This window comes from Melanotaenia boesemani, chromosome 22, assembly GCF_017639745.1.
Source record: "Melanotaenia boesemani isolate fMelBoe1 chromosome 22, fMelBoe1.pri, whole genome shotgun sequence".
In the NCBI taxonomy this organism is placed as follows: domain Eukaryota; kingdom Metazoa; phylum Chordata; class Actinopteri; order Atheriniformes; family Melanotaeniidae; genus Melanotaenia; species Melanotaenia boesemani.
The window spans coordinates 14,637,068-14,660,999 of record NC_055703.1 but is presented as its reverse complement, the minus strand read 5'-3'; the positions used below and the strand labels follow the sequence as shown (position 1 = coordinate 14,660,999).

Here is a 23,932-nt window from a genome sequence, read left to right as displayed (position 1 = left end):
TTAAGAAAATGATGAGAGCATCGGTTCTTTCACCGTACTCAAAACACCAGGGGGCGTTGCAATGGGAGGTGGCTTCATTTCAATGTAGCAATTCTGGGATGCGCGCAAGGTATCAAAGCAATTTATGCTACCTGTGATTTTATATTAAATACAGCATGTAACGGCGTCGTTGAAAATCGGTGTTTGACGGCACAGTTAATGTAATTTGCATTAGCAGGGATACCTCATGGTATGTAAGTAGCTTTACGAACAGATGGCAAGGTTGTTCCTACCATCGACACCGGGTTGCTATTGTCTGTAAACAAAGTGGCTAGCTAGCACTGTTAGCATCAACTGTCATGTCAGCTAACGGAAGGAGACTGGACCTTGTTCGATGTGCCTTTGTTTGCTTAAACCTGGCAATGACTCTGGCGGTTTTGACACTACCACCACTGGATATTGGTGTGTTTGTTGTTGCTGCACCTAGAAAGGAGACTAATGGCTGGTCAGCTGTCAGTTCATGCAGCAAGCTGTTACAAAGAGGGTTTAGCCAGATAGAATAATGTAGCTTCACATCTTGCTTTTCCTCTAAGGTTAAAATCTACCTGTTATATAACGCGTTCAAGTTACACGTGGATGAATTGTACGTTTTTGCTTGCAAAAGTGTGTGTGCGCGCGCGCGTGAAATAGTTTGTGTTATTTTTCGCTTAACGCTTAATTTTGTGTTAGCTCGTGTCTTACAGGAGACATGACTGCTTGTATCAACTGGATTTCCGACTTGCATCTGCAAATAACAGACTTATGTAGGGACGCCTGCTACAAAAACAATAAAAGATGTTACTGTAAAGTGGTGCATTTCCATCGTTTAGGCTTGTCACTGCCAGCTGGCTAATCTGACAAGCTTTCATCGCCCTCCACTTAAACTGAATGGGTTATGACTAGCTATCAGTTATTAGGTTTTTGCAGTCTAGTGAGTCCTGTTGAGTGAGATGGCACACAAAGACCTTTATGATTAATCTTTCTTTCTTTCTGTCTGTCTGTCTTTTTGCAGGGCGAGAAGGAAGTGTGAGAGGTGATCTCCCCACGGTTGTGTCTGCTGGATTGGACACATTAGGTTGCTGTGTGTGAATGTGAGAGAGTGAACGTTTGTATGGATGCAAAACTGTAACTGCAAGAAGATTTAGTATCCTGGCCTGATGGAAAAGAGAGACCGGAAGCTGGGATATTTTGCCAGGTAAGGGATTCATTTTGTGCATTATAAATACTTTCAATTTGCCTGATTTTCCTCTATTAGAAATGATATACAATTCTCATCCTATAACTTTAAGCTCTGTAAATGTACATGTGAACATCAACAAGTCAGTTTAATGGGTGGATTCATTGGATCCATTAAGCCAGTAACACATTCTGGTTTATGAAATTTTAAACTAAACTTTCATCTCGAGCATAACTTGTTAGAAGTGTTAGACTTTTCTATTGTGCTGCATGGTCATTTGTACCTTGATATTTTGCTGTGAAGGTGCATTTACTAATCATGTATTTTCAGCTCTGTGAAGTTACCTACCACCAAGCTGCACATACGTAAAAAGGCCTCATTTAATAAGAGTAATGCTAGTGTTCATTCAGGCGCTGGGAAGATATTAACTTTAAAATTGGATTTTGGCAGCACTGTGAAACAAGATTTGGGGAAATGTGTGGAAAGAGGCTTATCACAGTTATGGAGTATAAAGTGACAAGAACCCATCAGGCTATTAGCAAATTGCAGCGCTTAGTGTGTGACATCTACACAGGTGAAGAGTGTTGTTGACTGATCCAAGTGGATAACTGTAATTTAGAGGTGTACTACTAAAGGTATAATTTATCTTTAAGTATGCATTAATTACATATTTGCACTTTGCAGTGAGTTAATCATGATGTGAGGAAAATGTAAAGCCTTTTGTTTTTGTTTTTATTAAACATGCATAAACTGTCCTTCCTGAGAAATGTACCTTTTATAAATAAGTGTACACACAACAGGCAAAAAATAGGTGTCTGTTGTGTGTACAGTTACCATCAGGATTAAGTACGACTCTGTCTTATGTTCTGCAGTAATGCAGTGGTGCCTACTGGGCTTGATTCTCTCTTGTTATGTCTCAGGTTTCTTGTTCTGGCTCTGCTGACAGTCTGGTTTAAACCAGACATTTGTCTCGCATGTTTCTTGTTGCTTTGATTGGTTTATATTGGGAAATATTAGATTATTAAAAATAATTAACTTTGCGTCATCAGTCAGCCTCTAATCAGTAGATGGGCAGCATTAGTTCTTAATGGGATGCACTCTGAACAGAGTTTTAGGCAGCATCATGCAAACCTGTCCCCACTGCAGTAAAGAAATAAAACTGAATGGGCAGTCCACTTCTTGTTTTAAACTAAACTGAAACCATCAACCTTATCTTTGTGCACATGTGGGATTGAATGTAATAAATAATGAGATCCTCTTTTCTAACTATAGTGATGTCTATAAATTCATCTCCGTGAGCTAGCACTGTGAGACTACAATGAAATTAGGTGTTGAAACTCCTGTTGTTCAGTCTTATTTATTTCAACGAATACACAGATGAAGAACTGCAACATATGAGTGCAGAGAGCTGAGGTTGAAGTGGTAGAAGATATTGCAGCTAACAGTCCAGGGCCTCTAAAGGTGGTAGTCTCACTTCCTCTCATTTTCAGAGTGGATGGAAATTAGAAGTGTACTTGCCAACAAATGTCATCTGATCCGGAGTGCCTTGTCACTTGAGTTATTAAGACTGATAAAGCTTCCTAAAAGACCACACACCCTTATGGGCCTTTTCTCTATTTGCATTTGCAGTTCAGACAAGACAAGTGGCAAAGTTTCCTATTTCCTGCAGTGTGGACACAAAAAAGAGGGAATTCTTCCCTCAGTAATTGTAACTGTAGCAGGAAAAAAAACACAAAAAGATTTCTGCAAAGCCAAAATAGGTTTTTGCTTTTTTTTTTTTTTATCTCTTACATACCCGAAATAAATTGGAAAAGGCAACAGATGCATACACAAACCAATAACCAACTCTATATTAAGCAAGTTATCTTTAAACTATTATTATTACTTTGCTAATATACAATTTATTTTGTATGTATTTGTAACTAATAGCAAAACAATGTAAATAGTGATGATGGAAATTTGTGAACTTTCTCTTTAAAACACAATATCAACAAACTCATGCAGACCCTGAGAAACTGCTGTAAAGTCCAGTTGCTTTTCATTGTGTTTGGACAGAGTGGATATGTCAGGAACAAAAATAATCCTTATCACCCAACACAGCTACTGCTGTCACAACCGTGCCGCCTCCTGTTCGCAATGGACTCTGCCTCACTTCCTGACAAATAGAGCAAAGGCCATTATGAAGCACACACATACAATCCCAGTTAAACTAATAACACACTGATTTTCACACCTTTTAAACTCAGCAATCCTACTCAAGTATAAATATTAAACACTATCCTGATTTTTTTTTTCTTCAATTTACATTTAAACTTTTATAATTTAGAGGTTTAATTGGTTGAAGGAAACCTATGTGAGTCTGGTAGAAAAGTGTAAAAATGGCATTTTGTTTCCATCAAAACAACCTTAAAATAAAACAGGACCAGCTTAAAAACAACACTGTTAATGTTGAGTGTAAATATCAGTTCACTGGGGAATTTGTTGCACAGTGTGAACACGTTTTCACTTATCTACCAGTCTGACTGAGCTGCAGCATTTTTTCTCAAATTAATTTATAAACAAAAAAAAAGTGCAATAATCAGATACACATTAAACAAAAACTGAACAATTGTTACTGCCACAGCTCCTTGTTTACTTATGGTTGTATGTAGTCTTATTTCAAGCTGACTGAGAGTGCTGTAATAAATACCACATTGTTGTTATTCTGTTGGGTCTAATAAGCACATTCCGGATAGTGTTTTGTCAGCTGAATCAGTTGGTAGCACTAATAGAAAAAGTACATCCAAGTCAAACTTGTAATTTCATTTTCTCCTTTTTTGCATGTGCTGTTTTCCAGAAAGCTGTTTTTCAGTCCTGAAACAGCTGATCAGGGTCCGTTCCCTGAGCTCTACATATGCTTACTCTGATTGAAGGGTTTGTGGGTAACAACAGCAGCAAAAGCTATTATTAACAAGGCTATAATTCAAAATGGAAACTGGTAAATAAAGAGCAGCACCTTCATTTTATGGCAATGGAGGCCAAATGCGGCTCTGATATTCATCCCAGTGACATGTATTTCATAGATGATAAAGTTGGAGTCCCAGATATTACATTTGATTGTAAACATTTATTCAACTGTAACCTGAAGACACAGGTTACCTCAACTTCAGATTAAACAGAAAAGACATACTTTAGTCATTGATTAGATGTTTTAAGCATAAAGATGAGGTCAAGTTAACTTTGCTAGAGTCAGTCCTTAATTGATCAGAAGGACTGACAATACTAAATGACGCCACAGTTGAGGAAAAATATGCCAATTTAGTTTTTCATTTAAAAAGAGAGGACATTTTTATGTGAATCTCTTGGAAACAGATGTTTTTCAGCTAACAGCTGTGTTTGTAATTCCACTCAAAAGCACTTCCTCGTTGACTTCATATCTCAAACCTGTTTGCTATGACAGTCTTTTCTGCTCAGGATGCAGACAGATAACTGCTTCAGGCTCTCCATGACAGAGGAATCTGTTTGTTGATCTTACTATTAATGCAGTGACTCCAACCTTAAGTTAACTTCTTCTTCTCTTCCCTGAGAGTAATGATGAACTGAGTTTTCTGTAAAACAAATGAGAATTTCCCTGAGAATTGATGCGCTGTTTACAAACCGAACACTGTGAGGGAGAGAAGAAGGTCTAAATAGTAGATGCTGGGAGGAAGGAAAGTCTTTGATCAGAAGATCTGAGAAATGCCCCTGAGTGAAACAGATGGTGCTGTTGAGAGCGTGTCTGTAGATTCTTGAACTCACTTCCAGCTGCATCAGTTAAAGTGGGAGAATGAACTAAAACTATAGGAGGAGAGGTCTGAGCTCCATCTGTCTGCAGACTTATTGACCCAATATCTCCTTCCATTAAAGCACTTAAACATTAAAGATGCTCCTCTTACACTGGAATTTTTTTACTTTCTTTGCCTGAACCTGTGCAGGGCAAGCATACCCCAATCCCTCAAAGTATTTCATAAATCATTTGGGCATATCTTTTCTCTTCATACTCATATCCTCTCAGAGAGTGCACATTAACCCGAGGTGAACCACTAACCTCAGATCCCAGCACACTGCAGTGTTCTGCTTTAATGTATCCCATCAGTCCCTCACTTATTAATGACTTAACAAGGAGGATAGCCATTCTAAGCAGACTGTACACCTGAGGCGGCTAAGCATATGTGGACAAAACTTTTTGATTGTTGAAAATAAATTTTGTGCTGTCTTTTGATTACAGATTATAGTAGATTTTTATAGAACAAAGTGTAAAATAAAAATTTAATCCAGTGTGGGACCAGATATTTGTTGTACTGTTTCACTTAACACAGACCAGAAATGAAAAAGGCTAAAGGCTTTATTTTGTTCGGTTGAATTGTTCTACAAATCTCAAATAAAAACCAACTGCAGTCCAGTGTATTGACTCTGCAACACAAGAATTTAGTAGCTTTATTTTTCCTGCTTCATTAGTCACTTTTTTCTTGTATCACATCAGGCTGAAAAGGCGGAAGCAGCTCAAGCAGAGCCAGTCAGAAAGAAGTCAAAATGAGCAGAATCCGGCAATCATCTCCTGTGACGGTGATCCCAACAAGAAGTCAGCCCTACAGATGGTAACAGAAAAGCCACCTGCAGGTTTGGGTATAACACTGTTTTCTGATGCATCCAAAGACTTTTGTATAGAAAGGTGTAATCAATTAATAAAACCATTTCAGGACTTCTTTTGTTTTTAATTATCAGATATTGACATATAGAGTCGTTTTCCACTTATTATCAGTATGTACAATCTTCCTTTTTTCATATATATATATATGCAATCATTATTCTGTGACTGAGAAACACAGTGGCCTCTATGAGTTGGGAAGCATTTTTGGGGAAACAACCTCAGCAGTTTTAAAAACAAGAAGTTGCACAACGATTATCCAGCACTGTTTTACAGTTGATAGCCTACACAGAGTTTGGGGATACCAAGTTTTGCTACAAGTCTTCAATCATAGAGGATGCTTAATCCATAGATATAATTCTAAAAGGGGGATGCTTTTTCACTCAGTATGATCCAGAGATGGAAAAAGCCCTTTAAGGATCTTTAACAGAAATCAGCTTTAATTGGTGAGCAATATTTTCACCAAAGACAGCAAATTGAAAGTGATAATGTATTTCTGTGTCATCTAATGGGTGAACTAGCTGCACAAATTTTGGTATAATAAGCTTTGAACTATAATAATGTGGTTCTGTAACTATACATTCTGCAAAAATGATGCTCTGCAGTGCAGTAAATCTAAAACTAAAAAAAATACAGTATCAGACATGGCCTGGCACACAATCAGTGAATGAATACAGTGTTCAGAGGAGTGGCAGCGATCCTGTCTTTGATGCTGAGTACGTTTATGAGAACACGCAGCTGGAGTATTGAAATCTAATGCTTCCTCATGCCCCCTGTTTCCACATAAAGGACAGCAGTGTAATAAGGCAGTCAGGCAACAGTGCACTAATAGCTTCAGAGTTCTGGCAAGAAGAAAATGCTGACCATGACACTTGTGTACAACAAGAGTCACTGTGTGCATGTGTGTGTGTGTGTGAGTAATAACTGCTTCGCTATTTTAAGTGTTTTAAAGAAAGATAATGATAGAGGGCAAATAACTGGTACTTAATCACAAGTAACCCAGGAGATTTAGAGGGATCTATGTCTTTATAATACCCTCACTAAATGATGATTTCATTTGTTATTAACTCAAGAACTAACTGGTGTTATTATTTGCATTTTTCTTTAATCTTTTCTTCAGGTGATGGCTGTAAAAGTAACAATCAGACAAAGATGGAGAAGAAGAGGCCACCAGGGACAGTGGACTACATTGTAAGTAACTCAACGCTTGGCTGCACCTGCACTAGATAACATACTGAAAAGCTGTCAGCAGAAAGATCGCTGACCTCGAGTAGTGTTTTGATCTGTGTTCATTACAAACATCCTCAGAGGCAGAATCTCTTGTTACAGGTGGGACCTGATGATTCCCTCAACAGCATAGCACTCAAGTTTAACATCACCCCAAACAAGCTGGTTCAGCTGAATAAGCTCTTCACTCACAGCATCTACCCTGGTCAAGTGAGTGTACTGTACTGGCAGTATCGCATCATGTTGTTTTGCTCCCATTATTATGGATGAACTGAATATTGTCTGTTCATCATTATTACAGAAGCTGTATGTCCCAGATGTGAGCCAATCAGAAACCGACCCAAAGTCTCTGAGTTCATCTAACCCCTCTCTCACTAATGGCTTGTCTAACAAGCCATCACATGTAATTAAAATAAGATTCATAATGTTGCTTGGAGTACTGATGCAGAGGCCATTTTGGTCTAGGTGGCACATCCTATATATACTGTAATATCTCCTGTTTGACTGTTGTCAGGGTTCATTTAAACTTATACATAAACCACCAGAGATGTCATTTTATTTGAAGTTTGAACATCTGTTTCAAAATCCTGAAAACCAATACGAGATCAAATAAAAAAAAAAGAGAAAAGGATACAGTCTGTAAGGGGCTCAAATTTGAGGTTGTTTAGATGGATGCATCAGACCATTGTAAGTAGTTTGCCTTGTCACCCAGTAGCTTGTCCTAATACATTTCTTGGTAACTTCTATGTAAAATAAGGTCATGTTATGTTTGCTGAGTTGTAACAAAAATTGAAGAAGCTAGTGAGCAAAGCTATCCTAAGAAGATGGTTATGACACCAATTAATCTGAGAAATAGTGTTTTTCATCCTGTTTCATACTTAGTGCGATTAATAAGCCAATTTGTTGATTTTAAATAAAGTAACTGTCTTCGTCTACTGCAGAAATTCTACGGACTCAAATTCTATCTTGTCTCTAAAGTGATGCAACAGAAGCAACACATATAGGCAGCCAGTATTGGGTGGTCAGTGTTGTTTGACAGCCTGCTGTTCAGCACAGTTAGCTACAGCAGCTACTTACCAGAGTAATGTAAAAAAGCTCTCTCAAACAAAATACCAAGATTTCTATGTACTTTTACAAAGAAATGGACATACTGTGTGTTAATTTTTTACTTTATTTTTGGAATCATTGACAGCCTCGTGTCTGAATCTGTTCTAGTTGTTGTAATTTAGGGTTTGCTAAACACCATGTACAGCTTCATAGTAGAGACATAGTGCAGTTTTTAAGATATACAGAAAAATAATCAGTCCATATTTGCTCAAATTCTGAGTCATCTGAAGTATGAGTCCATAATACAAATCTTATTCCTTCATATATTAACAATTTACCTGCTCTGGAACTGAGTGATTTCTAATATAGGTATATGCAGACAAAAGCAAATAGATCAAATATGTATTCCTTGAAATGTATCCCGTTAACATCTGCCAATCAGTCTTGTAGTTCACACACTTGTTATACTAAGCAAGATGTAAAAGTCTGTGATCAGTTATTCTGGCATGTTTCAGGATGGCACTCAAAGCTGCCGGTCAGCAAAGTCCATCCACCGTGAGCTCTCCCCAAACTCGGAAGATGAGAGCCCGGCAACTGTTAGATTCATCAAAATGAGCTGCAAGTACTTTACTGATGGCATGGTGAGAAGCTGAGAATATTTATTGATGTTTGGGAAAATGTAGATGCAGATGAATCATCATTATTGTAAAATTATGCATCTCATATGTCTGCTTTAAGTATTTATGTAATTTGCTGGGCGCTTTTCCAGTCATTGTAAGTCTTGGTTGTATATCTTTAAGTCATTCTTTTTTTGCTGATAAGTATATATAAGATTTTACTTATTTTGTCATTTTACCTACTGAAAGAGATGCTATTTAATAAGAAATATTAAGTGTTTAACATGTCTCTTTATCTATAACTAAAATTTTGACTGAATTCCATTTTTATTCAACATTTATGACTCTAGGTTTTGTTTTTGTTTTTTTTTCCTTAGATAAAGTCAGATCTTCATTAATTATTGCCTTTCATGGGTCTACCTTTTGTTTTAGGGAGTGGTTGGAGGTGTTTTGATTGTGACACCCAACAACATCATGTTTGACCCCCACAAGTCAGACCCCCTGGTGATCGAGAATGGCTGTGAGGAGTACGGTCTTATCTGTCCCATGGAGGAGGTGGTCTCTGTGGCGCTGTACGACGACGTGTCACGTATGAAGCTCAAAGACGCTCTCCCATCGTAAGAGCATCTAACAATTTCGCTGGCTTTATTTTCCTGTTCTACAACCATTCTTTTAGACCTCAACCCTTAATCCTCCTTTCTTCTCCCTCATTCTAGTTTCTTTTTTGCTTTCTGAGACTCTGAGCTCTTAAAATAGCTTCAATGCGCTACATTTCCCTCATCTACTTTCCGTAGAATCTCATCTACACAGTTTGTCTAAAAAAAAAATGATACTGTTATACCAGCTCTACATTTTTGCATCTTTATTTTCAGCTTTTTTATGTGTACAAGTTTTCATTGTGTTTAAGTTGCCATTTTTCATCACACATGTTTTTAAGTTGCATGTCATGTTAATTTGTGTTGGACATTTTCTTTTTCTTTGTTCCTCTTTTTTTTTTTTTTTTAACCCCCATCCTTGTCTGCGGTGTGTGTGGTGCTCCGTGACCGCACAGAGATCTACCCCAGGATCTGTGTCCTGTGTACAGGCCTGGCGAGTGGGAGCAGCTGCCGTCAGAGCAGGAATTGAACCCGTTCAGTCGATATGAAGCAATGATTCCAAAACAGCCCATAGTTTTGGATGACATTGAATCTACTCTCTCTGAAACTGGTAAGATATTGCCAAATGATGTTTCCGGCAATTTACCCAGTTAGTAATACTTCTGGATTACAAAACCGTTTTTTTTAATCTCACGGAGTACAGAAGGTGAGCAGACAGAGAAGTCTCCATCAGATGAAGGTTTTACTGAGCTGGAGCCAACTGTTAATGGGAGCACAGATGAGACAGAGGGGACATCCTCCACCACACCCAACATTGTCTCCAGAGACCATCATGAACTTGTAGGAACAAGCTGTCCCGGCCATGCAGACTTCCAGAACAAGTTAATGTTTGATCAAACTAAAGGGAAGCTGGATGACGAAGAGGATGAAGGTGTAGCTCAGAACAGCTCCATCGAGGATGGCGAGTCAATACAATCCTCCTTAGACACTGAAAAACAGGGTGACTTGCCTCAAAAACCTGTAATCCAAGAGGTAACTGAAACCAAAGATTTAAAATCTGAAGGAGCTGACAAGCTGCTAGAGAGCATAGATGATAACTTAACCAGGAAGTTGAGTATTCAGGAGTCTTCAGAGGTTCGTGGGAGGTCTGGTCTGGAGAGACAAAGCCCAGCAGACAGACCAGCAGAAAAAGAAGAAGCCAGTGAGGAGGAGAGACGGAAGAAAAACTACGAATCAGAGATGAAATCCTGGCTACTGGAGAGGATGCAGGCTCCAATAGAAGGTACAGATTATAAATATTAAGTCACAAATAGATGGATTATTAATGTTAATGATATATTTATAGGCAAAATATGTCACATCCCCAAGGTGAAGCAAATTTTATGGCAACTCCTCGTGACCACTTGTTTCAATAAAATGTTGGCCTAAAGTAGTTAAACTCAATATTCTTTTCTTTTTTTCCCATCTGTGGGTAGACATGCTTCTCTCGTCAGAGGAGAAGAGCAAAAACCCACCCATGTTCCTCTGCTTCAAAGTTGGAAAACCAATGAGGAAGTCTTTTGTCACTGGCATGACCTCCAGTCCTGCTCGCTCATTTGCGAGCCAGGAGAAGCAGCCAGAGTACTGGTTTGCTGTACCCCTGGAAAGGTAAGATTATAATAACTCTCATTTTCAGATCAATGTATGCATATTGTTTGGGTTGAATGTGTGGAGTTTGGCTGTGTACAAACAAATGTGTGTGTTCCAGGGTGCACGATCTGTATTCATTTTTCGTTCAGTGGTCTCCCGACGTGTATGGGAATGAGGCTCGTGAGCAGGGCTTTGTCGTGGTGGAGAAAGATGAGCTGGACATGATTGATAACTTCTTCAGTGACCCTGGGTCTTGTAGCTGGGAGGTGAGGGAAACATGCAGTATTTTCACCCTATCCCCTGCTGTCGTCGTGTGTTAACTGACATTTCTGCCTCATTATTATATTATTGATATTGTTCTAGGTAAGGAAGTAATCTCAGCCATTGTAGTGTCTCTGACGTACATCTGTAATTTATCTTTTCAATTGGGCTGCTTCCCAGATAAAATAAAAATAACGAAAATAAAGGCTGGAGATAGAAAATTGGAGAAGGTGACAGTTGAATTAGGTAAACTGAAAATGTAGTTTGATGTTATCTTTGAATTTGAATAAAACCTAATTTTTGGGGGGGGTAATAAAAGATAATTGGAAATCACAGGCCAACCAAGTAAGATCCAAAATTTGCAGAAGCATCAGAAGCTTTCTTAACTTCAGGTCTATGAATATACTGTACCTCACACTGATTTAACCTTACTTAACTTACTGTGTTGAGATCTGGGGTAATGCATGCTACACCATGCTACAGACAGTTTGCACTGTACAGAAAAGATCAATACGGATACTGAATAATGTTGGTTTTTATGATTACACCACTTTATTAATTATTAAGTCAAAAGTACTAAAATTCATGGACTTTGTGGATCAGAAAACAGCTATATTTATGTATAAAGCCAGAAAAAATGTTCTTCCTCCCAACATACAATCCATGTTCAGAGAAAGAGAGAGTGGTAATGCCCTCTGAGGCACCTCAACTAGAAACAATCCATCTGTAATACAGTCATGAAAAGCAGGTGCATATCTGTCCGTGGCATGAAGTTATGGAATGTGTTACCGGATGAATCCAAATATAGCAATGTGTTGAATTTTTTTTAAAAAAGAATAAAAAGATATGATTATAGATAAGTACAGACTTGTTCCCAGGTAATTTAATCAGGTTAAAATACATTGAGTATTATTACAATGATTATTACTTAAGTAATTATTTTTACGTATCTATGTGCAGGTATATGCAAGTATGTATATGTAGTCTACATATATATCTATGTGCATGTATATGAAATGGGCATATGTATATGTGTGTGTGTATGTCATGCAGATAAGTATGCATGTATGTGGGTATATGCTCTTTGTTTTTTTTTTACCCTTTGGTTGTGCTAAAAAAAAATCTTTTATTCATTCATTATTCTGTGTTTTTGTACTTTGTTGTCTTTGCATCGCTGACACCTGTACTTGTGCTTTAGATCATCACTATTGATGAGGCCAAACGTAGACAGAGTTTTGGCAGCTATGACAGAGACTTGTCTGTGGATGCCCTGCCTATACTCATTGATAGCAGTGACCTGCTGCAAGACACACACATTGAAAAGGTAATAAATAATTTACTGATAGGGATTTAGAGAATGTTCAGTTCTTTATAGTCTGATGATTGATTTTTCCCTCCAGCTTGCCTGTCGCCTGCCAGCCCGTGTTCAGGGATATCCATGGAGACTGGCCTACAGTACTGAGAAACATGGTACCAGTCTGAAAACTCTGTACAGGAACTTGGCAGATGTGGACAGTCCTGTGCTGCTGGTTATCAAAGATATGGATCACCAGGTAAACACAAATGCGAGAGGGCCAAAACAGGTGGAGAAAACCCATCATAATGTATAACATAACCGCATTTATATGCCTGGTAATGTAGTTCATATTACTTTTGATATATTAAATTGATGACCAGCTTTATCAAATCACAATCACAACAGATTTCTGCTTCAGAGCCACAGTGACAGATGTGTAGGAGTAAAATAATCTGTTGAACTTTGGTGCCCCCTTGTGGTAGAAACAAAACTTTTGGGCTCAAGCTGATTTGGAAGCTGTAAATCTAGAAATGTACATATGAGTTTTAACAATTTAGATTATTATTTAATATTTTAAGAAATTAAACAAAAAGTTTAAATGTCTCTTTTCACAGATATTTGGGGGATTTTCAACTCATCCATTCAGGGTGAGCGAGCACTGCTACGGCACTGGAGAGACTTTCCTTTACAGCTTCAGTCCTGAAATCACGGTTTGTGCTCAATTAGTCTAAGAGCTCATCTTTGTTTTCTAACTGTAGAACAAAATTTTATATGACATAAATTATATTTTTTCAGGTTTACCACTGGACAGGGGAGAATTCTTACTTTGTGAAAGGTGATACCGATTCTCTGCAGATGGGAGGAGGAGGGTATGTACATCTAAAAGATAGCTGTCTCAGTAACTGGAACTGTTGGAGAGTGAGGGGTTTTCTAACCTTTTGCTTCCTCCTCTACAGCGGCCATTTGGGTCTTTGGCTGGATGCCGAGTTGTACCGAGGCACCTCTAACAAATGTGCTACTTTTAATAACCAACCACTCTCCCCCCAGCCAGACTTCAACATCCACAGTCTGGAGGTCTGGACCTTTGAGTAGCCTCATCTGATCAAGCTCTTTCCACATTCACTCTCTGATCCACGAAACCTTAAAGCACCCCAAGTCTATTTTGCACCACTTGGAGGCAAACATAGCTACCCGCAAATGACTCTGAGCGTCCTAAGAGACAGAAGCAGGTTGTGGAGTCGATGTGACAGTATTCTGAAGTTTGCTTGAGGTGGGTTTGACCTGCATTTAGGCTGGCATGTTTCTGCCTAGTTCCCCATCCTTAAAAAGGTGGAAGTGCAAGAAAATGTGTTTGATCTCAGTTCATCAGCTGCCTTAGATCATCAGACAACAGCTCCGGCTTCTCCAGCATGAGGCTGCCTCGCCACAAAATGCTTAAAATGAGGGGAAAGGAGGGCTGCTTTATTGAGATTTCTATTGATGCTATTCCAAAATAGCTGGTTTTATGTCTGTGAGATAGAATACAGAGTCTGTCGATGCTTTTGGCTTAACTTTGCTGAAACAATGAAGATGTTGATATAGTCTGTATGTTCGGAAATGAACAGAATTATTCGATGGAAGAAATTTTGAAAGGTGATTTTTTTTTAATAATGCAATGAACTTGAAACTTGAAGGATATTGCCAGAGATGATTTTAGATCCTCCATTATCAAATTTCTCAAAATTGTTTACATTAGAAGTGTTTGCTTACCTTGAAGGCTGTCTTCTTCTGTTAGTTTGAGTTTTAGATTACATGAATGAGTCCAGTTTCATTTCCCCTATAACTGCATATAATCTTTCCCTCTATGTTCAATCCAAAACAGCTGGTAGATCCAGGAAATGCTTGCAACGACCAAATATCTTCTTTTTGTTTCATATTTGTTATTAGCCCTTTTCATTTTATAGAAGAAGTATTTTTGTATTTCTTTTTTTTCATCCGAAATAATTTTATATAAATATTTCTCTAAATGTTTCGATTATCCAATCATTAATTCATATCTCAATTTAACTTTACCTTTATTTAATTTAATTAAATGTTTGTTTGTTATTTTTGGTCATTGTTTAGCCAGCAGAGGTTTAACATGAGATCATGATTTGCACTACAGGTTGCAGCCTATGCTGCTTTGTGTCCCTTTCTAATACTTGTAAAATTGTTACTGAATGTCATTGAATCAATAGCTACAGGAGGTAAGCTGCCTCTTCAAACCACAGCTCTGCCTCTGCTTTACTTCAGAATGGATGAAGAAGGGATCATCAGTTTTTGCACTCTAATATGCCACTAAACCCACATTTGAATTTACTAACATGGAAATTAAATGTACATTTATGTCCTTTGCATCTGACACAAGCTTGCAGTGCATGTATATGCAGTACTGCAAATGTTTGACACCACTACCTGCCATACTATTCACTAATGCCAGTAAATGCTTTATGTGAAATGAGCTCTGTTGTTTTAAGTGTTCAGTGTTGTAACTGTGAATGCTCCCTAAGTATTATTTCCTGTGAATCCAAAACTGCTGTGTTCTGTGATATCACCAATGATCTATTTATTGTGTTGTTATTGCAACCACATTTAAACCCAAATAAATGATAAATATATACATGAATAGCAAGGGGTTTGTTTGTCTTTTTTGGTCGACATACAAGACTGTAATAATTAGGATTCATTAAGTTCGTGATATAATAACGTGGAGGACGTCATCTTCTCAAAGATGTGTGATTAAGATAATGTATCACTCGGTTGATATGAGGTTTTTGAGATTTCTTATATCCTGAGCGCTTAAATGAAATACAGAGTGATTGTTCTTTACTATGTTAGACGATCTTTGACGAGCGTACAGGAGGGGACTTCGGCATGGCGAAACAACAAGAAGACTCCAATGAAGATATTGATGAAGATTGTATTTTCTGTCTGATAGCGAACGACCGAGACACAGAGACAGATGTTATCAAAAAAGTAAAGCGCTTTTTAGTACTAGTGATAAAATGTTTTTAATTGACGACATTATCTGTATTCGTCTGATCCAGGAAGTCTTTGAGTTTCTTTCCATTCGGAAATTATTGTAGATTTCAGCCATAGATCGGGCAATTTAATAGCTGTTGAAGCGCATTCGATTATTATTTGTTTATTGAATTTTGGACCAAGAAGGATACAGGGGCACTTAGCTTAAGCTTTCTAGTTGGCAAGCTGGGCATGAACAACAGTCTGGCAGATTACACTGCGATCAATCCAGTCGCTAGCAGCGTATCTGTGGTCAAACCTGTATTTCCAGGGCGCATTTACTCTCAACTTTGTGGTAAAAGCAAAGCAAGAGCTCTGGAAAGCTTCTGGAAATTAATGTCGATTCCCCACTCAGTCTCACATGGAGCGAAATTAAGGGATGTATTTTAACACATATATAGCATAAAGCATGTAGCATGAAGTTTTTTGGCATCTAACAGGCGTATATTGAAGATAAAGCCTCTGGGTCAAAAGTAGGACCTTTGTGAGTCAACCCTGTTCTGGTGCAGTCTGTAAGATCAGGATACAGGGAGTGTGGATGTCTGGTCCATTTTGGTTGCTCCTTGTGATGTTCCTCATGTTGTTCATAGGGAGTTTTTGTGTGCAATGGTGCAGATTTTGGTTGTGTATTGAATGTCCTTGTTAACTGATGTATACACACTACTACCTCAACTATACTGTCTGTACAATACTACACTCACAAGTGGCTTCGGTCTATTTATGTGTCATCTTTTCTGATGTTTTCTTTTCCTCTACAGAGTAAAAATCTAGTATGTTTCCGAGATATTTGCCCTGCTGCTCCTCACCACTACCTGGTTGTGCCCAAAAAACACATTCACAGCTGCCGCTCACTGAACAGCAAACACATCAGCCTTGGTCAGTTCGAAGATTTATCTGTACCACTATTTTTCCTTTTGCTATGGGTCTTGTAGACACAACACACTGAACATGCCCCAAATACTCTTGTGACTACTTTTACACTTCCATACAACATGTTACCAAACTTCTACTAGTGCAATGCAACCCTCTGCTTTTTTCTTTTTTTCTTTTTTTTTTTTACAATTCAAGTTAGCAAAATACTGACTCTAAGAGCAGATTTCATCTTTATCCAATCAGATCTTTGCCAACATTAACAAATCATGTTTCCAACAGTTGAGCAGATGATTGCAATGGGGAAGGCTGTACTCCGTGAGCAAGGGATCACTGACATGAAGGATGTGAGGTTGGTGGTGACAATTGGTTTTTGAGTTTGCCCATAACATGAGAGTAATGTAGCTATGTGGGTGGGGGGGGGGGGGGGGGGGGGGGTTTAGAATAATTCTGATTTATAAAAGAAAAACTTGGGGGAGACACATTCAAAGTACAGATTTTGTATGTGTGCTGTACCTAAAGATTAAAAAAAAAAAGAAGAAAACATCGAAAAAAGCTAAGTTTGCAACTGCTGTATTCCCGTATTTTATTGATTGCAGTGCACCATTTCAGTCAATAGTAGGTTTTTTACAACTAAAACATCTGGAATATTTTAATAATGTTGTACAGAACTTGGCTCATTTTTTTTCAATTATTTCCAGCTTTTATATGAACTAATCAAATAGTCAACAAACAGTAACAGATGTAAAAAACAGCCAACATGAGGCAAAAAAGTTCTAAATCCCAATAAATCATTGTCATATGGAGGGAGATGCAGAAATGCACACTCACAGTGTTGGTAATCAAACTGACCCTAACATCAGTGTGCTTTCCTCCCCAGGTTTGGGTTTCATAAGCCTCCCTTCATCTCAGTAGGTCACCTGCATCTCCATGTAATCGCTCCCACCAGCAAACTCTCAGAGTTCTTAGCGTATAAGTTCATGCCAGGCACCGACTCTTTTGTCACGGTAAGTGCTGATGGCTGCAGCTTATCTCTTCTTAGATTTCCCCTAAGAAAATCATTGCAGTGTTGCCCCATATTCTATTGAGATTCTTTTTCTTTTGCTACTTCTACAAGTTCTTGTGACTAAACTATCAATATTACGACCTCTGTATTCTGAGTCGTTCTTATCTTTCCTCTCTCATGAAATAAATGGCATTGTCTTTGCAGGCAGAATGTCTAATGAAGCACCTAAGGAAAATAAATCCACCAGGCTTTCTTTCTTTGGGAAATTGTTTAAGACTGTTTTGAGGCAACAGTTACCAAACTTGACTTAAAGTGACTGCACAGGAATAACACACTAAGTGAAACTGCCTGAGCTTCAGCGCGAAGATGACGAGTCTTGAAGCCATGGTGATGAACTTGATGAGCCAGCAGCACATTAAAGTCATATCGCTTAGATATGACAAATGACAATACACACACTAAAAGGCAAATGGAAACCGGTGTGGCTTTTTTTGTGCACATGCACTGGAGGTTTTTTTTATCTGCACTTAAATTGTTGTATTCTATGTATTTCATGTACTCTTTTGTGTGTATTTATGAATGTATTTACAGAAAAATGTCAATTAATCAAACTTAAATGTTCTACAAGGAAAGGACAGAGAAACTTTTTGTTGGTAATTAATACTCAAAAAGGAGCAAACACTCATTATGTACACAGCCTTTCTCCTTTTGTTGACTACTCAAAGTGCTTTCATACAATTGCCTTAATTCACAGATTCACACACATTTATACAACACTTTTTTTAGGGCTGTCAAAACTAGCACATTAATGGTGGTAACTAATTTATGTAAATAATTGTGTTAATATTTTTAATGCAATTAATGCATGTGCGGCATGAGAAGCCCCATACATCCGTCATTTCTCTGTTATGATGGTGGGACATGAAGAAGCAAAAAAGAAAATCCGGCTGGTTCTATGGACGGATTTGAAAATACACACAACATTAATGGAGCAACCAATGGACATGAAGAATGGGGGCGTTTAAGACACTCTTTTCCCAGTGTGAGAGTTCCACACCCGCTCTTTTCCCATTTTTATTTTTTATTTTTTATTCAGTTTGCACCAACATGTCAGCTTTAGTGTCTCTCTGGTTGTCTCTGTTTGTGCAGCAGCTGCTTCCTCCCTTTACTCTCAGGTTCTGTTAATCATGACGGCTGTCACTAATCAGCTGATTGGATTTTCTCTCTTGTTAGATTTGTTTATCCTTCAGCTGACAAGGAGGAAACTAGCAGTTCATGGTTCACACCGTCACATATTTACCCCAAAGTATTGTTTTTGGCAGGACCTTCTCAAACACAGAAACTGGCTGGTGGTAGACCGGGTTTATACTTCAGCTATGCAGGGGCGGGTCTGCAAGTATTGGCTCGTTCTGTTGATACAATACAGTAAAACGGGCAAATTCCAGGCATAGTCACGAATGGTGATTAATCATAATTAATTTGAAAGCTGTAATTAATCTGATTAAATTGTTAATCATTTGACAGCCCTGTTTTTTTTTTTTTTGTTTTGTTTTGTTTTTTTTTAGCCTTGCACTTTTTTTTCTGTCATGCACCGATGAATAAAATGGAGGCAGTGTGGCGCTCAGTGTCTTTCCCAAAGACTTTTCAACCAGGTATTAAAATACCATCTTTTTGATGTTTAGACAACAGGGCTACTCCCAGGGCTGCAGCCACCCCAAAATCATTGTGTAACAATATCTTTATTTGATCATGCTACAATTAACAAGAGAGGAATCAACAAGAGGTAAATAAACTCAAACCGAAGGCCATCGGACTTGGTGTAGTAGTACCTGTCTTCTCATCTAAAGTCAGCCATTTAAATTAAACTAACTGATTGTATTATGGTGCCTTCCTTGATATCTACATGTTCCACATTCCTTGTCTTTACCACAAGTTGGCATTTCTGAACCTAAAGTTTACATACTGATATCTCAGCCTGTAAGGTGCTGCTGCAATAACAGCATTATTTAGTCTTGATGTTGATTCCTTAAGTCTCTGCTGGAAAGAAGGGAAATTTCCAATGAATAAGCTATAAAAAATTAATTCAATTTGTACCACATGCAAAGGATGAAATCAGCAAAAAAAAAAAAGAAAGAAAGAAACTCCTCAACATGTGGAAATGAACCACCCTACTCGGAGTCGGATGATCTAACGAAGGTCATATGCCTTTATTCTCTATCTCTTTAAAATTGCAAAATGACCTTAATAAAGATGCATTCTTTGTCTGTTCCCACAGTATTATTTAGAATAGATTGTCATTATGAATGTTCATTTACATTAGAACCAGAAAAATCTTTAAACCAAGCTCTGAGGTCAAGCTAATCAGATTTATATATTCTTTATTTCATTAATATACTTCACCTGACACATAAAAGCAAACAATTATACATGTATTTTGTGTTTTTTTTAATTAAAAACCTGTTTATTACAAGAATATCTTAAAATAGTGACTTGAGATACATTACCATTCATCCCTTACCTGAAAATGTCAGTTCTTTGTATGAGCCACTTGATGTCAGCAGTGTATTTACAATTCTGACACCGTAGGGTTCACATGCATCAACAAGCCTTATAACATGAACACAAACTTCTTTTTCTTTTTTCTTTTTTCTTTTTACTTAATGGTAAATTTCAAAACACTTACTAACTAGAAGTACTGAAGAAGTTAAATATGCCCATCTTCTCTATTTAATCTTGTAATTAGATGGAGGAATAAGGCTACATTTACATTAGAACGTCAATCATTAATTAAACATTTTAAACAAAATGACACTTTGCAAAAATCATTCCGGTTTGTGCAAATGATGGTGTGTGACACAGTCGCTCAAATACATGTAGGGTGTGTATCATATCATCAGAACACTGGTGGAGGAGTTATCCTCTGTGATATGCAAGTGTTTTGATGCTGATACTGATTGTTATTCAACCATGTCAAAGAAGATAAATGTCTGCCTTTAGGATGTGGGCAAAGGTGAAATTAGCTTCTTTAATGACCTGTTTAGAACATAAAGACTCTAATATTTTTAATGTCATCAGAAAAAGTACATGCATTTTACTGAACTTCAATGTTACACCTGAATGTACAACAAAAAATTTACTAAATTAAAAACACAACCGAACTTCCAGCCCACTCAGCAAGTCTTCGGATAAAACAAAGCACCATGATAGTGTTTATTTTACCAACTTGGTGACTGGTTGGTTTCAAAAATCAAATTAAGGGTGGCAATGTCACCAATTATGTATTTCCCATTTATATTCATGAATATATTATTACTGTTTTATGATCCAGAAAGCTTAACAACAAATAGCTCAAGGTTAGCTCTCTCTGTGGAAACCATTTCTTTACAACCTCAGAAAGTTAATAAACTGATAATCTGAGGTCCATAGCCAAAATGTTTTACCAGCTTGTCTTGATGACCATTGATTTTGTGATGTTGGAACTGTGTCATGCAACAGTAATGTATATTCAGAGGGATTTTCAGCAGGTTTCCTGGAGTCGTTACATCATTTATATTTAGTGAGATTGGTTCCTCAAACCTAAGTCTGTTACATTGTTTTCATTAAGGAAAGAAATGAAGGAAACTTATAAAAGAAGCATTGTATTCAAATATTTGTTTTATGTCATTGTGAATTTGCTAAAATCAAGAAATAGAGAGCTAAAAACCTTACCTCCTGTCACATATCAGTTACCACATACCACATATATACATACATACACACACACACATATACATATATATATATATTTTTTTTTTTTTTTTTTTTTTTTTTTTTTTTTTGTTTGTTTTTTTTTTTTTTTTTTTTTTTTTTTCTTTATTTTATTCAAGTTTAAAGTATGACAGACAATCAGAACATTGAACTAGGTCCTGGTTGACAAAAATACAAAGATAAAATTATGAAGACCTTTTACATTAAAATAATACCATTGGATACAAAAAAACAAAATAAGACTGAACTAATTAAAGAAAAAAAAAAAAAAAAACATAAATACTAGGCACTTGTTACTCGGGGGTAATTGAAGCTGTCTGTAGATAAGAAAGCGTGCGTTCACTTTTTTTGTTTGACATCAATTTCAAGGTATCAATGTAAATTTTAAACTCATTCATGAAAACATTAAAGTTTGGGAGGGATCTGGAAAATTTACATTTGTGAATATGAAATTTGCCTATTAAAATCATAAGGTTTAGTATGAAGCTAATTGCTTTGTCACTATGACTGAATTTTGAGATAATGTCTATGGGTCTAATTGTTATATGTTGTTTAGTCTTACTGTAGATAAATTTTTCCATATCCCTCCAAATAACAGATGATGTTGAGCAAATGCAAAACAGATGTAAAATGGTCTCTGGCTCATCACTACAAAAAGTGCACTTTTCATCAACCTCAGCAAACCTAGAAATAAGTGTGTTGCATGGGTAAATATTATGTAAAATTTTAAAATGAATCTCTCTAATCTTATTTGAAATACAGAATTGAGTAGGACATAACCACGCCTTGCGCCAATTTATATCAACCAACAGTGAGTCCCAAAAAAACTTTCCTCTGGGCAAAATGTTATTACGTCTTTGAAATACCTTCCTTAAATGTTTGTTTGTACATTTTTTATCCATTATGTCAATCCCATCAATTTTTAACAAGGGTTTTTGAATCTTTATGCTTTGATAATTTAGGTGACCTTTGATTAATTCAATCATACCAGTGGGGACAGCTTTAATAATAGAAGCAAACTCTCTGTACTTGACTGGAAAGGCTTTAACTTTCAAGAAGTTTTCATAACTGTAAAGATTTCCGTTATCATCAAAAAGAGATGTCACAAATACTATATCATTTTCAAACCAGTTCTCATTATATATGCTTTTGTTGTTAATAGTAATATGACCATTGTTCCAAAGCAGTTCCTTGTGTGGAGAAAAATTATGAACATAGCATAGTTTCCAAGAAAGTAAAGCCTGTTGATGAAATTTGGAGAGTTGTAGTGGTAATTTAGAAACAGTGAAGTTGCAGCCCAATAGAAATTTTAAACCTCCTACTTTTTTAAATATATTGTGTGGAATAAAATTCCATAGTGACTCTGGCAGTTCCAAACATTTTTTAAGCCATTTAACTTTGAAGATGGAGTTTAGATGAAAAAAGTCTAAAATTTCCAAACCACCTTCTGCCCTCTCTAAACTCAAAATATTTTTCTTGAGATGGTGATGTCTATTTTTCCAAATAAACTTAACAAATAAGGAATTAATTTCTTTACAGAGCACATCATTAAAAAAAAGTGACAGAGCAGGATAAACAAACCTTGATACACCCTCAGCTTTTGATAATAAGACTCTTCCAAAAATAGAAAGGTCCCTCTGCAGCCACATATTAAGAATTAATTTGGTCTTCTTAACTTTTGGGAGAAAGTTAAGTTGTTGTCTAAGCTCCATGTCTTTTGTAATGTGAATTCCTAGATATTTAACAGTTTGCTTAACAGGAATATTGAACATAAGTCTTTCATCAGTCTCATATAAACACAAAATTTCACTTTTATTTATATTGAGCTTCAGACCTGAGGCTTCTGAAAATTGGCTAGTTGCTAGTAGTGCAGGTTCTATCTGTGATTTATCCTTTAGAAATAAAACCGTGTCATCGGCCAGCTGTGAAATCCTGACTTCTCTATTGAAAATTACTAAGCCTTGTATATTCGGACTATATGAGATATTCAAAAACAAAAGCTCAGCGACAACCAGAAACAAGAAACATGAAGCAGGGCAACCTTGGCGTACACCTCTTGAGACAGAGAATCTTTGGGACATTTTGGGATACAGAATAACTGAGCTATTTATGTCTTTATAAAACATGGCAATATTACTAATAAATTTGTCACCAAAACCAAAGATTTGCAGTGTTCGTATGATAAAGGCATGTTCAATTGAATCAAACGCCTTGTAAAAGTCGAGAAAAATCATTAATGCTTTGGTGTTTATATAATTAGAATAATCCATTAGATCTAATATTAATCTAATATTAGAACTAATATGGCGCTTGGCCATGAAGCCAGTTTGATTTTCGCTAATTATTTCATCTAAATTTCTTTTTAGCCTTGTAGCATAAGCATGTGCTAAAATTTTATAGTCTATATTTAGAAGTGACACAGGTCTCCAGTTATCTATCAATAGGGGGTCTTTTTCTGGCTTGGGAATCAAAGTTATCAATCCATGCTTCATGGTTGTTGTCATTTCTTGTCTGTCTATGCATTCATTGTACATTAATAAAAGATGTTTTTTGATTAAGTCCCAAAAATAAAGATAAAACTCCACAGTAAGGCCATCACATATACATATATATATGTATCGTCATATACATATATATGACGAAAGTGCAGTTTACCTGATAGTCATATACATATATATATGTGTGTGTGTGTGTGTAGATAGATAGCGGGAGGTTTCTTACACTACAAGTTGCGT

The 23,932-nt window shown here is 36.9% G+C and overlaps 2 protein-coding genes across 6 annotated transcripts; both read left to right on the top strand.

Annotated features, from left to right (window-relative positions):
- Positions 1-27: 27 nt before the first annotated feature.
- LOC121633803 (nuclear receptor coactivator 7) lies at positions 28-15,179 on the top strand. Of its 5 annotated transcripts, none has more exons than XM_041976060.1 (17): positions 28-109; positions 1,031-1,213; positions 5,697-5,833; positions 6,982-7,052; positions 7,191-7,298; positions 7,390-7,491; positions 8,651-8,776; positions 9,185-9,369; positions 9,804-9,958; positions 10,052-10,630; positions 10,824-10,995; positions 11,096-11,243; positions 12,437-12,562; positions 12,639-12,791; positions 13,150-13,245; positions 13,331-13,404; positions 13,492-15,179. In XM_041976060.1, the coding sequence occupies exons 2-17, from the start codon at positions 1,176-1,178 to the stop codon at positions 13,625-13,627; spliced, it is 2,406 nt and encodes an 801-aa protein (XP_041831994.1). In that variant the 5' UTR covers positions 28-109; positions 1,031-1,175; the 3' UTR covers positions 13,628-15,179. The 5 variants fall into 5 exon arrangements, with proteins under 5 accessions (XP_041831994.1, XP_041831993.1, XP_041831996.1 ...); XM_041976059.1 differs by having other exon boundaries at positions 92-229; XM_041976062.1 differs by lacking the exon at positions 28-109 and adding an exon at positions 343-441.
- Positions 15,180-15,402: 223 nt separating this feature from the next.
- LOC121633217 (histidine triad nucleotide-binding protein 3-like) lies at positions 15,403-19,661 on the top strand. The gene is made up of 5 exons (XM_041975043.1): positions 15,403-15,529; positions 16,333-16,450; positions 16,727-16,796; positions 17,325-17,451; positions 17,655-19,661. Exons 1-5 carry the CDS (start codon positions 15,428-15,430, stop codon positions 17,733-17,735), a joined length of 498 nt encoding a protein of 165 aa, XP_041830977.1. The 5' UTR covers positions 15,403-15,427; the 3' UTR covers positions 17,736-19,661.
- Positions 19,662-23,932: the final 4,271 nt, after the last annotated feature.

Coding starts and splice junctions, on each gene's coding strand:
- LOC121633803 (XM_041976060.1), top strand. CDS start 1,176: ATGGAAAAGAGAGACCGGAAGCTGGGATATTTTGCCAG. Junction 5,834..6,981: donor AACAGAAAAGCCACCTGCAG/GTTTGGGTATAA, acceptor TCTTTTCTTCAG/GTGATGGCTGTAAAAGTAAC. Junction 11,244..12,436: donor CTGGGTCTTGTAGCTGGGAG/GTGAGGGAAACA, acceptor CTTGTGCTTTAG/ATCATCACTATTGATGAGGC.
- LOC121633217 (XM_041975043.1), top strand. CDS start 15,428: ATGGCGAAACAACAAGAAGACTCCAATGAAGATATTGATGAAGATTGT. Junction 16,797..17,324: donor ACTGACATGAAGGATGTGAG/GTTGGTGGTGAC, acceptor TTTCCTCCCCAG/GTTTGGGTTTCATAAGCCTC. Junction 17,452..17,654: donor GCACCGACTCTTTTGTCACG/GTAAGTGCTGAT, acceptor TTGTCTTTGCAG/GCAGAATGTCTAATGAAGCA.